General features: G+C 38.3%; 1 protein-coding gene across 1 annotated transcript; it reads left to right on the forward strand.

Moving 5' to 3' along the window:
* The first annotated feature begins 1247 nt into the window (after positions 1-1247).
* Positions 1248-8867, forward strand: RAB23 (RAB23, member RAS oncogene family). Its single transcript, XM_061460562.1, has 6 exons — positions 1248-1447; positions 2220-2305; positions 4708-4864; positions 6377-6459; positions 7684-7776; positions 8636-8867. Exons 1-6 carry the CDS (start codon positions 1293-1295, stop codon positions 8773-8775), a joined length of 714 nt encoding a protein of 237 aa, XP_061316546.1. The 5' UTR covers positions 1248-1292; the 3' UTR covers positions 8776-8867.
* Positions 8868-15667: the final 6800 nt, after the last annotated feature.

A 15667-nucleotide genomic window follows, 5' to 3' on the forward strand; every position in this document is an offset into this window, starting at 1 on the left:
CTCCTCTATCCTGCCAGTTGCAGGGAATGAAGAGGGAAGAAACAGGCAGAGCCGCAGATCAACACCTGGCTCCGAGCCTGGTGTCACCAGCAGAATCTGGGGTTCTTTGGTCGTGGGTTGGTCTACAGGGCAAGGGAAAGAGTCCCTGAGATTTCTGGCATGTGTGGAAGATAACTTCCTGACACCGCTGGTGAGAGAGCCAGCTGGGGAAGGCCAGACCTGTTATTTCTGCACAGAGAAGGACCTGCGGGCAATGTGATGGCTGGATGCCACCTTGGGCGTATTGATCATGAAATGGTAGAGTTTTTGATTCTTGAAAAAATGATGAGGGGGTCAGCAGAGCTGGTCAGCATTCTCCTGTAGAAACTGGCTGTAGCTTGGTTGGGTGTACAGTTTGCTGGCTAGAAAACTGTCTGGATGGTCAAGCCGAAACAGTGGTGGTGAATGGAGTTAAACCCAGTTGGTGGCTGGTCACAAATGGTGTTCTGTACTTGGGCCAGTTCTGTTTAGTATCTTTATCAATGTTCTGGATTGAGTGCACTGTCAGTCAGTTTGTAGACAACACCAAGGTGGGTGGGAGTGTTGATGTGCTGGAGGGTAGGAAGGCTCTGCAGAGGGATCTGCACAGGCTGGATTGATGGGCTGTGGCCAGTAGTATGAGGTTCAACAAGGCAAAGTGCCAGGTCCTGCATTTGGGCCTCAACCCCAGTGCTACATGCTTGGGGAGAGTGGCTGCAAAGCTGCTTGGTGGAAAAGGACCTGGGGGTGCTGGTTAGCGGCTGAACATGAACCAGCTTGTGCCTAGGCAGCCAAGAAGGCCAGTGGCATCCTGGCCTGTATCAGCAACAGCATAGCCAGCAGGCCCAGGGCAGTGATCATCCCCCTGTACTCAGCACTGGTGAGGCCACACCTTGAATCCTATGTTCAGTTTTGGGCCCCTCACTACAAGAAAGACATTGAGGTGCTGGAGCAGGTCCAGAGAAGGGCAACGGAGCTGGTGAAGGGTCTGGAGCACATGAGGAACAGCTGAGGGACCTGGGGTGATTTAGTCTGGAGAAGAGAAGGCTCGGGGGGACCTTAATGCTGTCTACAGCTACCTGAAAGGATGTTGCTCAAGGTCACTTAAGCAGCCCATGACAGAGATGGAGATAAATTGTACTGCGCGATTCCTGATGTGTGTGATCATCTTTCCTCTTGCTTTCGTTTCACATTGTTTTCCTGCACATAGCTGTTTACTTTGTTTACAGAATCAGCTGTTTCCTGAATAAGCCAGAGTCACCTGAGACACAAAGATGTTGGAAGAAGATATGGAGGTGGCTATTAAGGTGGTAGTAGTAGGAAATGGAGCTGTTGGGAAGTCCAGCATGATTCAGCGATACTGTAAAGGGATTTTTACAAAAGACTACAAGAAAACTATTGGTGTAGATTTCCTGGAAAGACAAATCCAGTATGTATTAAACAGCTGCTGTGCTATTGATTTTTACCTTTCCCTTTCTTTCTTTGTTCTGTTGCCATCCTGAGATATATGAGGGCTTGGAAGACAAAAAGGCCTGCTGCTTTTGAAGCACAGTAAAGGGAGTTGTTTTCTCTTTGCATGTGGGCTAAAATTATATCACTCTGTTTTCTGTCCAAGATTTAGAATTCTAACTAAAATTCAGAACCTCTGTTGTACTAAAGAGTTTTAACAAGTTTCCTTTGTATTCTACTGCCTGTTAATTTTTTGGGGTTTTTTAATTGTGGAAGAAATAGAGGTGCTTTTGATGAAAGGATAATACAAATTTATTAGTCAATATAGATAAAAATTACTGTGGAAAAAGAAATATGCTATAGATTTAGTCTGTATGCAATATAAGCAGGCCATTCCCAGTTGTGTTTGATAAAATGGAAAATGAGAAGTAAGAAAATTCTATAAAGCCTATAAGATGATTAAAAAGACAAAAGGGCCATTATTCAAGTACCTAAGTTTTGTTTTGATGTCTAGGAAAGGAAGAGGAATATGTAATACAGATTGTCAGTAAAGAGCTTATAATGTACTTGAGGGACTCCTGCTGTAGTATGTTACAGAGGTGAACCATCATTAATGTTAAATTAAATTATATTTAAATCAAGTTCAGTTTGACTTGGATTATTCTGCCGTTGTAGAAATTGAAGTATTTCCATGTTGTTTTGAATAAGTTTTGTTCACTGTATGGATTAAAAAAATGTGCTGTTTATTTCAGAGTTAATGATGAAGATGTCAGGCTAATGTTATGGGACACTGCAGGTCAAGAAGAATTTGATGCAATAACTAAAGCCTACTACAGAGGTGAAAATACCATGTTTGTCGTTTCCCAGTTTGTTTGCACATCTCTGAAATATTTTCCTATCTTTGTGTTGTGTTAGTTATTCCATGTCTGTGCACAGCATGTTTAGTTTGCCTTTTTTCAATTCTTAAATGTTTTTCCCCTTCATGCAAAATCCTTGTCTTAATTAAATGCCACTTTATGCAGGATGATCAGCAGTGCCCTTTAAAAATCATAGACCAAAATGAGACAAATGCCTCTGCAGAAACTGCACAGAACATAGCCATTCAAACAGTCAAACACAAAGTTATGTTTTCCCTCTGGAAGTGTGTTATTACTTCTGTAAGAAATATTTGTAAATATTCCAAAAGTTATGGCTGAGGCACTTAGAAATTAATCCAAGGGGAAAAAACCCACCAGTCATCTTAGAAAGATAGTTTACTAGGCAGGATAGTTCTCTTGTTAGTACAGGCTGCCTTGAACATGTTAACACAACAGAGTGATAAAGAAAGTCTTTACTTCATGAAACAGAAGTGGTATTACTCAGTCTTATAAAGGCAGTCCATCTATTTAGCCAGTTTACAAATCACGTGCTTAGGCTTTCTTTGCATATAACAGTGGTTGTGAAAATCTTGCCTTTTTGGTTTTTAACATGGGAAATATGAACAACTTAGCAAAGATCCTATGATTCAGTTCTTGACAAACTAATTACCCAATGGCTAGGAAAAAGACTGAGTTATTTTTACTGTCCCTGTCCATTGCATTCTATGTATACTATATATAGATTGAATAAGGAAGTCTGATGATGTAAGTCACCCCCTTATTAACTACCATATGGTAGAACTTTGCCCTCTGAACTTATTATTGCCCGGTTATTTCCATGTTTTAGAGTTCAGAAGGAATGGGTGGAAGGAGAGAGGTGAAGTCGAAGTCTCTTAGAGTGGTAACTTCACAATAGATTTCTTAGTCTTAAAAAACTGAACAAGGTGACGTTTACTGATGGTGAGAGTCTTAATAAATATTCTCATTTCTCGTAGAGCAAAGAACTTGGGAAGCTTTATTAAGCTGGTCTGCCAGATGCCAAGTTAAATTAAATTCAGCATCAAGAAATACAAACTAACCTGGTTTGGAAAGAATAATTAATTTTATACCTATCTCACAGGATTAGAATAATTGCATACATTACAATATGGTGTGGACAATAGGGAAAACACATAGAATTTTAGAACACAAATAATAATGAAAATTATGGAAGACTACATTACTACAATTTTATTGGTAGAACTTGATTTGAAATTGAGGGTAGTTCTTATTCTGTATTCGTACTAGAAGGATCCTAGTAGCATGTGAAGGAATTTGAAAGAACATAGGGAGAGTTTTGTAAAGATAGACTGAACTTGGTTTTTAAAAGCTAAATAAAAGGAAACCTAATAAAAGACCTTGAGTGCTTTCTGTCACAGAAATACAAAGACAAACAGAATACAGGAATGGGGGATACTTGATGAAATTCAAGAGATACAAAAAAAATTCATGCTGATGAAATAATTTTTCATTCTATGTGTAATTAGTTTGTGATACTCACCACAAGATGACACTGGTCTCAAAGATGTCAGCTGTCCATTTCCTTTACATTCTGTTACTAAAGAGCAAATATGCTGAAGGCATATAAACAATAGTGTTTGTGTGTTCATATGCAAAGAAAAGTAGTTTCATGAGGATAACAAAGGGCTACTGAGTGTCAAAATCCACTTACTAATCAGCTGTGAAAGTAACTTCTCAGTATTGATGGGTTTAAACTGTTGTTTGTTAAGGCTGTTACAAAATCATAACAAAAATGGTATAAAACACTTTCTTTAATTTATCATAGTGCTGTGATTGAACGAGTATGAATTAGAAATACACTTATTTTCTCCAAAAAGCTATGAAAAAGTTTACTTGAAGTAATCACAACTCCCTCTGAGAAAAAAAAATTCTGCTTTTCAACATCAAAATTACTGTAGCACAAAGAATAACTTGCAGTGTGCTTTACCGATCCTGCATGCAGAAAAATACCTGGCCACCGTTGTCTGGAAAACAGTGAACAATAAGCAAACATCTCTTTCCCTTTTTTCCAGCCTTTCCACACCCATCCTACTCCTTCCCCTGCATATATGCAGCATGCTGGAAATAGCTTGAAAGGTAACAGGCCTGTAGCCATCATGAAGGATGGGTATAATGATCAAAATAATATGGCGATCTATTTTCATTTGGGTAGTATATGACCGTTGCTTTGACACAAGTCACCACTTGTGGTGGTAAAAGTGTACTTTTATGGGAGAAACTTGAAAACCCCTCATATTAGAAATACTTCATAGATAATTTTGTTCATTTGTTGGTTGGTTGATGTGTATTTATTTGTATTTGTACTTGATTTGTATATTTTTAGGAGCCCAGGCTTGTGTTCTTGTGTTTTCTACGACTGACAGAGAGTCCTTCAAAGCAATCCCTGCCTGGAAGGAAAAAGTTGTGACTGAAGTTGGAGACATTCCCACAGTTCTTGTGCAGAATAAGATTGATCTTCTTGATGACTCTTGCATAAAGAAGTAGGAGTTTTATCTTACTGTTTTTAAAGCACAATATATGCCCCTTATATGCATACATTTAAAAATATATATATATATTTATGGGAGTTTGTGATGGAGACTTACGGTTGTCAAATCTATACCCTGCATTGAAACATGCCCTAGGAGCACAGGTGACAGGTAATGCTGCATGAGTGTAGTTGCTTGGGCAGATGTGCTTGCAAAACTAGGAGCTTTTTGTTTGCTTCATGCCTTCCTCTGAAGTGTCAGCCAGAAAAACAGAGGAATAACACGACGAGTTTGGTTATGCCATGATAAGATTCTTTCTGTCATTTTTCTCTTTTTTTAATCAGAAATTCTAAACCTGTAAATTTTCTCTCCTGTTAAAATTTACAGATACTGTTAAACTCTGTTATGCACCAGTGCAGTTACGTTGTCTAATTTGCCTAGTGAATGCTTGCTAAAATGATGATGAAGTATTAAACAGGATGTTTAGAAAAGTAACAATGTTCTTTGCTTCACTTTAATTTGTTTTTATTGTTCATTTTTAATTAAAACATTATAACTCTGTAGAAATCCATACCTGGTAATATTCTCCAACTGCATGGTGTTGTGCCTTCTTCACTGTATTTTTCTTTACAAATGCTACTGTTGATTCATTCTGCCTTTGTATATATGACCAATTTCATTCGTGCCATCAAATCAGCCTAACAAATGCTAACTTTCATTTACCACAGCATATCATGTAGAAAATATTGCACGATGAAGTCGATCATTCTCCACTTCTTTGTTTCTGCCATCTTCCTAAGTGATTTAAATTATTTCTTCTTTTTGTTGTTTCCTGCACTGGCTTTCTTTATTCTCTGTTTGCTATCATTGATGACATAAATCAGCTTCTACTCCCTCTGCAAAGAATTCTGAGGATTTTTCAAAGGAAAAGCAAAATTGCATTTGAACTCCTTCTTTATTCATGGTATGTCACTTAGGTTTCATTCTCAGAATACTCCGTCTGCCTCAGTATCACCATCTGTCTGATGACGTGATTTCCCTTGGTGAAATTTTCATAAGTTTCCTCAACTTTTCCTTAACTTTTCTTTCACCTCACAAAGTAATCCTTCATTTCACCTCTGCACTCATCTGATGAGTCTACTGCTTCATTAAAATATACTTAAGGATTACTCTTTTGGTTGTTTTGACTTTGCAGTAGTAATTTTTCTGATTCTAGTGCTGTTAATTACAGCCTTTTTCCTTTTGGTTTCACTGACACCTGTCTTTGAATCCTTAGGAAATTTTAGTTAATGAAGTCAATAAGTATTGAAAAGCAATTATTTCTGGTCATAGAGAAACTGCATGTAAAATACCATCTTTTTTATAGTGGAAATACTGTAAACAAATTAAGGGACACCTACTTTTTGACTGAGTTTCTCAACCCACTTTGCCATGCTTAACTTGCCAAGAAGCATTTTGTCTGTAAGAATAAATGCTGACAAATAATACAAATTAGTATTTACACAATCTTCTTGTGTTGTGCAGTGAAGAGGCAGAAGCACTGGCAAAAAAGCTGAAGTTAAGGTTCTACCGAGCGTCTGTGAAGGAAGACCTAAACGTAACTGAAGGTATGAAGTGCAGCAATGTTTGTCCCGCCCTCTGCTCTGCAGCGGGGAACAGTTCTTTAGTTTGGAGCTGCTTTGTTACTTTGCAGGTTGTTGCATGCTGTTGGCCTTTTGATTTCCCTTAGCGGCACACTTTAAACATAGCTGGAATTACTTGGTATCAGTGTTATTAGGCCTTTTTCCTTGTATATATCTTTCCTTTCTCTTCTGCAACCAGTGCACAGCTTTAATATTTAGAAGTGCCAATGTGTTAAGGCTGCTTTGTCCCTAATGACTGTCATAAAAGCACTGAGCTTCAAAAACAAAAAGTGTAAGTTCAATTACTACAATATACATATTGTTGAACAGACTATTCTGTAATTGTTATTAACTGATAGAAACACTTAATAGTTTAGTTAAATAAAGTACATTACAAGATTGGCTCTCTTGAAAGTGATATTTGACTAGTTCTTAAGTATCACTTTTAAGTGTATATATTTAATTTCATAATACTACTGTTACAGACTTTGGTCATTATCTTTGTGGGGTAGGTTTGAATAAATATGAGTCTCTGATAACTTTGCTTAATCAGGCAGACTTAATAGTAAACTAATTGTTTCTTCTCTGTTAACATTATTTACCTTGGGAGATGAATCTGGAAGAGAAAATGTAAAATGTTTCTGTATCTTTGCATGAGTTATTAATTACAAATATAAATAATCATAACACATATAGGTTCTGAAAATTCTCCTACAGCTTTTGGTTTGGTTGGATGGAGATTTTTTTTTCCCAGAATCCTAGGTAGACTTTTTATACCCCAATACAAACTAGGGTAGCATTACTTAATTAGAGCAATATTGCTGCCAAGTTTTATTAATAGACTTAACCTTACATGACTGCTATTATTCTAAGACTTCTTACAAAAAAGAAGTATGTTAAATTCCTATATAACTTTAAAAAGTTTCAGGTGGTATGAATTTGCACATTTGGCAAAATGTTATTTGCCAGCTTTATTATAGAAGTATTGAGATGTTTCTATGTGCTGTTCAAGAGCAGTACTGCAGGGTGTAAGACGTGGGTAGACTCTTGGATTAACCTGGATTCTGCTTAGGTACTCATGCATGCTGAGAGACCATCACTTAACAGATCATGCTAAACCTGTCACCACACAGAATTTTGATACAGAGACATTAGTATTGATATGAAGATTATATTTAAGCATACCTTTTTTTTATTATTACATTCCAGTTTTTAAGTACTTAGCTGATAAATATCTTCAAAGGCTCAAGCAACAGACAGCCGAAGATACGGAACTAGTACATACAAGCAGTAACAAGATTGGTATGTATACTGTTACAAAAAAAAACCAGAATCATTATTTTGTGCCATCACAGCTTATGGTTTTACCTGTTTCCTTATGGAGTTAATACAAGGTGAATCAGAGTCTGTTATGTTCCTATCTTAGGATATTGTCTTCTTTCCTTCTGTAAAATAACTTTATGACTCTAAAGTTACGCAACTGTTAAACTGATACTCTAAAGTCTCTAGCAAACTTTTGGCAAGCACCCTTTTATTAATTTTTTTTTAAACAAAGATTGTGTAAGGACTTGAGAAGGGGTGCTTGCTGGACTTTTTAATTTAATTAGTATCAGTGTTACTCATCTTCGTGTGGATTTACGCGGTGAAAGAATCTGGCATGTGATCAGAAGGTGTTTGTAAACTGCCTTTTCTAAGGGAATACCAAACTTCCATAGTCCTTCTTTAAAGCATTTCTGAGTTAGTTCCTTTATTTTCCTTTTTAAAACACTCCCCTTTTTATTCAAGCTTTTTCCTTACCTTTATCTCAGCAAAGTTTCCAACTTCAAAATTGTCATGTTTTTCTTTTATTACATTACTCAACTAACCGTAACTTTGTTACCATGCTATTAGTAGAATACACATGTGCAGATGAATGCATATGCTGCCCTTCAATTATATAGATGGAAACCTGCTTTAAATACTGCCTGGCTAGTAATTCCAACTGGCTCTCCTTCAAGTTTAGCTGCAAAATTGACTCAGAAGTAGGAAAAGCCGTTAAAAAAATAGAGTGGGTTTGAGGTGCCTTACTATGCAGTAGTAAGAGTTGTGTCTGAAGTGTTAATATATTGTGCAACAAGAAGTAAAGAAATACAAATACTTTTCTTGTCTTTAAATTCTGTAGGTGTTTTTAACACAGGTGGTGGAAGTGACTCCAACCAGAATTCTAGCACTCTTAATGGAGGAGATGTCATCAACCTGAAACCAAACAAACAGAGGACCAAGAAAAACAAAAGTCCTTTCAGCAACTGCAGCATACTTTAGACCACTTTGGGAGGAAAAAAAAAACAAGCCAGTGAATTGGATGAAGTTGTGCAATTGAATACAGAATAAAGCCAGCTGTAGAGGTATTTTTACCAGTGCTTTAGCAAATCTTGTGCCTATGGGATCCTTGAGAGAGGGTAGATTTATATAACCTTGCTGATGCAGTTGTTTTGAGTGTTCGGAGTGAGACACCTGGTGGCAAAACACAGAACCGCGGCTGCCCGTGCACTTCGTATAAATTAGGCAAGCTTCTTTTTCAAGGAATTATTTCCAGAGCTATGAATTAGGTATTGCTGAATTGCAAAGCGCATTTAGCACAAGGATAATACTTACAAGTATAGGTACAGACCGTTTGTCGTGGTTTAAAGCCAGCCAGCAGCCAAGTACCACGTAGCCACTTGCTCACTGCCACATCCTTCCCTCCTTCCCAGGTGGGATGGGGAGGAGAATCAAAAGACTGTAAACCCCAGGGGTTGAGATAAGAACAGTGTAATAACTAAAGTACAATATTACAGATAATAGAAATAACACCAACAGTAACAATACTGATAATAGTAGGGAACAAAAAAAAAAAAAGATAACTGAGGATTCAGAAAACCCAAGTGATGCACAATACAACCACTCACCACCCACTGACTGATATCCAGCCTGACCTGAGCAGCGATGTAGGCCTTCTGGCTAACTCCCCCCAGCTTATGTACTGGGCATGATGTGCTGTGGTACGGAATACCCCTTTGTCTAGTTTGGGTCAGATGTCCTGTCTCTGCTCCTTTCTGGCTTCTTGTGCCCCTCCTCACTGGCAGAGCATGAGACTGAAAAGGCCTTGACCGGGGCAAGCGCTGCTGAGCAACAACTAAAATACCAGTGTGTTACCAGCACTGTTCTCAGACTAAAGCCAAAACCCAGCACTGCACCAGCTACTGGGAAGAAAAGTAACTCTATCCCAGCTGAAACCAGGACATCGTAACACTATGGCCAAAGGTAAAGTAGCAACCTTGCAGCTAAATTTCAAACAAACATTAGAGTTGGTTAGACAGGACACTAAGAAGATATATGAAGATCAAAAGACGCTATATTTTATGCCTGACTATATTATAAAGATTCTGGCAGTTCTGTTGGTGCAATATATTTGTGTTACATATGATTGGTGAGGTATATGTAAACATTTGGTGTGAATATTTAGGCTAAATTCCAGTGTATTTGTTACTTGGGAGATCAGCCAGTGAGCATAAAATAGCATCTTCCAAAAAAAGTTCCCTTTCAAAATGTTGCATTTCAGATGAGGCTTTCCCAGCCACCACTGTGTATATTTAACTTGCTCTACTTTGGGCCTAAAAGCTTAGATTTAAAAATGTATGGTGCCAAAAATGCTCCTTTTTACTTAATGCAGTGCTACAGATGTTTTTATAATTTTGTTTTTCTCTGTCTTAACCAGTTGAACAAGTAACAGGGTCTTTGACACTAATAGATAATTAGGAAGAAACATATAATCATATTTCTCTTCAAATTCGGTTGTTGTATCCTGTGTTGTCTATGAAAAAGGAACTTGCAACATTGTGTCACAAGCCAGTTATCTTGCCTGGAAAATTGTTTCATAGATATCATAAACTAAGTCGTGGAGGATCCAAAAACCTTGCAGCTGGGTGACTGAATTACATTTGTGAGACATTCTTGAATGTCATCTCACGTTCAAAGTTAGCTGCTGGCTACACAAAATCTGATTCTGCAGGATCAGAGACATGGCAAAAATTGTTCAAAGTGCTTAAATAACACTACAGAATTGATTTAGATGTTTAGGAGTCCAAATCTAAATTCAAATAATACGGGCTTAGGCTCCTAAATCACCATGGTGCTGTTAAAAATGCTAAGCAAGGTATCTTTTATTGACCAAAAATAAACACTTTTTAATCTTCTCCAAGAGCACGCATGCCTTGTGAAAAGTATCCTTTTTGTTTACATGGTTTTGTATGGTATAGTTTTAACTTTCTAGGATTTCTACAACAAACCTGCCAGTGACAAATGCAAAATATGCTGCTTGAAGGAATTCAGAGTTTTAATAGTTTTGTAAGTGGTGTATGAGAGTGAAAATGGGTTGAGTGATCTATTTTTGGAGGAAGGACTTTTCACTGTGTGAATTCATGTAGAAAGCTTGACTTACTTTGTTACTAAGTCAGTGAGTGTGAAAACTGAAATGTGCTTTTTCCCACTGCCTGCAGGGAGAGAAGTGGTTGGTGAATTATGCACAAACAACAGAGATCTCTGAAATCTGTATTTAACATTTACTTATGTTAGACTTTCTACCGAGTACTGTTGTTTCTTTGACCAGCTGTTAGAGCATCTCCTGTTGCTGGCACTAAGGTGGCCTCCAAGGCACTTGATCCCCTTCGCTAGTGCAGCAAACTGTGTGTACTTCACTGTAATGTTTCCTATAATTTCTCCTGATAAAGGCCTTTGTTTTTTAACAAGTGTGTTTAATCCCTGTATGTACGTATACATGGTGGAGTCTATTGGTCTTCTCAATTTCAGAAGTAAGGTACTTAGCATAAGACTTACGATTGTACATCATCCGGCCACCTTACAACTTCAGGGTGTAGCACAGAGTGTATGTGTGAAGAGTTTCGACAACTGTTTTTAATGTGGAAACTTTCACATTTTGTTGTCTGTCTGCCACTTCCACCTTTTTTAATTCATTTTTCTTGAAACAAGCCACAGTGTGTCTGAAACATCCTTTTTGCCGTGTTTGACTTTGTACAGAGGACTGAAAAATGTCTGTATGACACATAATGACCATTTGTACTATTACGTGTTATACTGTAGATATCATATTATTACATAAGCCATTTGTATTTAAGGTGTGTCATTATAAACCACTTTTTTAAGGACTGAAAATGAGTAGAAATGTTTATAGGTGGAGACTTGACAGACTTGCAAAATTTAGGATATGTTGAAATTCAGAACACACATTATAACATAGGAATACAGACTTGCAGCACTGAGTAACAGTGAGCTTTCATTTCTTTCCATTCCATTCCCATTTTAAGTCTTTGTTGTGACTGTGCATTGATTGTTCTCCAATGAGAATGACTGAGGTGGAGACTGTCCCATTAGCATTTTCCTGGGGCGTGTTCTGCATGTGCTTTGCTTGAAAATATTGTTTTATCCTACTGGGGTTAATGTGGAGATGGAAACCAGATGACTTCTGCATTGCAGGAATCTTTAGGTATTCACCTCACTCCTCAGTGGGAGGGACTTTCTTTAGCCTTTTGGATGCAAAGGCACGCCTAGACATTTAGCACCCACGTCAATTTTTATTGCAAACACTGGCTTCTCCGCTCAAAGCATTTCATTAAAATACCAAATGTTTCAGTAATTGTTAAAGCCTTGGTGAAGTAAGCATGACACCAAAGCCCCTGTTGTTTCTGTGTTGTATCTATTCCGTGAATGGCTGTTCTGTCAGGAAGTGAAACATCACTTCCTGATGATGCAAAGCCGTAATGCTAGGGAAGTGTTTCCAACTGGAAATAAGGAATCTCAGAGTTGTAAGACTGATCACACTAGGATTTTTGTGCATGGGGGCATGTGTGGTTAATTTAGAAAATGAAATACTCCACTTCAGACAATTTTGGAGAAATGCTTACCTTTTTTAGTCAGAATGCCTGAATTACCATACTGTCAGTTGATTTCCTGTTTAATTTTTTTATGATTCAGTAAATTGTGTCATCTTTTTTTTTTTCCCCTCCATTACTGGGCTACACAATGTATCCAACACATAGCTTTCCCTTTGCGTCACTTCTGCAGTTCTATGTTATACTAAAGGGAACTGAGCAGCTGACCACGTTGTGCTCCCTGTAGTTACACAGGGGTACCTGCACAATACTGAGCATACATGCACTTTGAACCTCTTAATTCATCTTCTTCAAGTTGGTAGCTACCAGTTAATAACTGAATGAATGATTTGCGCTGCAGCACCCTCTGTGGGAATTCGGTCATAGAGCAAACTAACAAACATGCTGCTTGGATTCCAGTGGCACTACTTAGACCCCTGCTGCTTCTCTAAATGTAATCATAGACCTCTGGTTGAAGCTGCAATACCTGCACACTAATAGTGCATAAACCAGAGAGCAACAAGCTTGGTTTCATCAAAACGACCTTAACCATCTTCCTGTAGGAAGCAACAGTTGTGCCTATCTTCTTTTTAATGCTCAGACAGTATTGAGAGAAGAAAATACTTCTGTGTGAAATAAGGCATTCAAACAGGTAATGAAAATTAGAGAAGAAAAAATGCAGCAATGCTTAGATGTAAGGTGAAAGGTGCTGTAATAGAATTAAGAGAAACTTTCAAACACTTCTGTGTCACAGAAGTGCTGTATCAATCATTTCAAGGCCAGGTGAGTCCCACTACTGAACTCATTCTCAGGTTTCTGGTAGTAGGGTAATACCGATAAATAATTTGTGGATGAGTGTTCTTCCTTCTATTCCTGAGATTAATGTGGTTCAGCAGAACCAAATAAAATTGATCAGAAAAACCTGAATCTGGACCAGGAGAATTCTGCTGTCAGTGCAAGAGTGAAGGTGCATTGTTACTAATGAATGACTTACTCTTGTTTGCAAGTTCACATGAATCTGAATGGTCAAAACACAATGTTCAGAACTGGTTTTATCACTGTCATGATCTCAAATATATGTAATGACTTTTTTTTTCTAAAAATATAACATAACTTACCATACATCCTCAAGTGGAAAATAAATGTTTAAACCTGAATATTTTGTGTGTGCTGGTCCTGTAAAATCCCCAGAGGTAATTCTCTTGTTACAAGTTGCATTAGTTTTATCATGCAACTTAACTTAAACGTGTTTATTTTATCACTATTTGGTCTGATACAGGTCTTTCTTTTGTGGTCACATTCAATTGTCAGCCTATTTCATAAAATTGCTCTAACCCTGTACCTATGCAGCCTGAATCTGCTCAGAAAACTTGTGTGCCCAATCCTGGTCCATATGTTGGGAGCAGTTAGGATCCAGAGCAGCACATTAGGCACCCCCACCTAGCAGAAGGGCCATTTTTGAGCCCTTCACCACACAGTTCAAATATGAAATACGGGTTTCTGTTCTGTGCTTTCTGGTCACTTTGTTTTCCACGCTTGGTCTGGCTAATGCAGCGACAAGTGAATGGTTGTAGACGTTGTAAGTGGCATTAAAATATTACTCATGTATCAAAGGTGCCTGATGAGGTTTCTGAAAAGAAACAGGTAAACGCTTACTGGTGGCTGCGGCTTTGTGTGGTTCTGTGTTCTTTTTTTAGTAAAATGGAACTAAGTATGAGTCTGCCTCTTCGTCTGGGTGTCTTGGGAATCTGGGAAGCAATATACTCCTGGTTCCTCTTGCATGCGGTTTTTCACACAGGAGAACAAGTTACTTGCTTAACACCCTAGTAAGGATTAATTGGAATGTTTTAGGCAAGAAAGAGTCTGGAAATACGAGAAAACTCACATTTTCATGGTCATGGTCAGGGAAGTGCTTAACTACGACTGAGTGAAGACCTTGAGAAAAGTGAAGCTTTGATGGTATCTGGGTACGTTTTATGTACTGCGCAGCTGTACCATGTTCAGCTGGGGGAAGCTGGGCAGCCCCCACTAGAGTTCTAAAGAGGAAAACAAGTGTCTTTTCCTGTGTCTTACAGGCATTAACTGTGTGAAAGAAACTTTAAGGACAGTGTCACTTGTTTTAAACTTAGGCTGTTCAAATCTATGGGATCTTTTACTGGATGTGGCATGTCAACTTGCAGGCCTAAAGCATAGGATAGGGTAGCAGTGGCTGTACTGTAGACTTCCTGGGGGTCAGGTAATACGGGGTTTAGGGAAGTGGAGGGCAAACAGACAAAAAGAATAGTAAAAATAAGGAAGTAACTTACTTAGGTTAAGTCTAACCTGCAGTATTACCTTACCCCTAGATCATAGAGGTTGTGATCATTTTGTCCTTGAGAACAAAAACACTTGTACAAGAGCTATAAAAAACAGGAAGAGGATCAAAAAGGAAAACAAAAATCCCTTAATGCTTTTGGCCTGAATAATCTTACAGTGGCCTTAAAGCCCTCCAATATCAAAGGAATATTCTAAGCATCACTAAGCTATGTTCGACATAACTACTTCACAGCGCAGTTTCCAAGAACAGTCTCTGCTGTGTATTATTTTCAAGGTGTTTAATGCTGTTAAACAACCGGAAAATTTACTTTGCTTGTTAAAGTTCACAAGGAGCTAAACCACATGAATATAAGCAGTGATTCTTTAAAGTGGAATTATGAAATTAATCTCACCAAATTCATGGAGAGTTTTTCCAATCTCAAAGCTGTGACTTGCTTTTTGAAAGCATCATCTGAAGTGCCGTTTCTGCAAATAGAACGCAGTGTCAGTGCCCTCACAGTTCCTGGGGTTCCCAAGAAGTGTGGGTCAGGTTCCTGGAACCACAGCGTGCTTCTACATATATGAGGGGTTTACAGCCCTGGCACCTCCCATCCTACACAAGGAATGAATATGGTATCTGCCACCTGAGAATTCAACTTTTCTGCTCTGCAGCTTCACAGGTGATGATGCAAAATGAATGTGCAGAATAGTAGCTGATAAAACATAATTCCCTTTATGTTAAAATTACAAAGCAACCTTGAACTACAGGTGGTGGGAGGCCACCAGCCTCTCTGGGCAGGATGTGTAAGGGTGGATTGCAAGAGCTGGCGCTCATTTCTAGCCTTGGTTGTGACCTTTGAGTGGATGCATTGCTTTTCACTTCCTCAGTTACAAATGGGAGGTATGAGTCTGTCTCTTGGAAGTACTCTGATCTACTTATGAACAGTGCACAATCACTCAAACTGTATGTGGTAATGAGCAGGACAGTGTGG

This window comes from Pezoporus flaviventris, unplaced genomic scaffold (assembly GCF_033815535.1).
Source record: "Pezoporus flaviventris isolate CSIRO_AGI_PZ_B2104156 unplaced genomic scaffold, CSIRO_AGI_Pfla_v1 ptg000031l, whole genome shotgun sequence".
Classification (NCBI taxonomy): Eukaryota; Metazoa; Chordata; class Aves; order Psittaciformes; family Psittacidae; genus Pezoporus; species Pezoporus flaviventris.

What these genes read in the sequence shown, in the direction of transcription:
- RAB23 (XM_061460562.1), top strand. Translation starts at nt 1,293, where the DNA reads ATGTTGGAAGAAGATATGGAGGTGGCTATTAAGGTGGTAGTAGTAGGA. An exon ending in AACTAAAGCCTACTACAGAG is followed by an intron (nt 2,306 to 4,707) that starts GTGAAAATACCA and finishes GTATATTTTTAG; the next exon opens with GAGCCCAGGCTTGTGTTCTT. An exon ending in GATGACTCTTGCATAAAGAA is followed by an intron (nt 4,865 to 6,376) that starts GTAGGAGTTTTA and finishes TGTGTTGTGCAG; the next exon opens with TGAAGAGGCAGAAGCACTGG.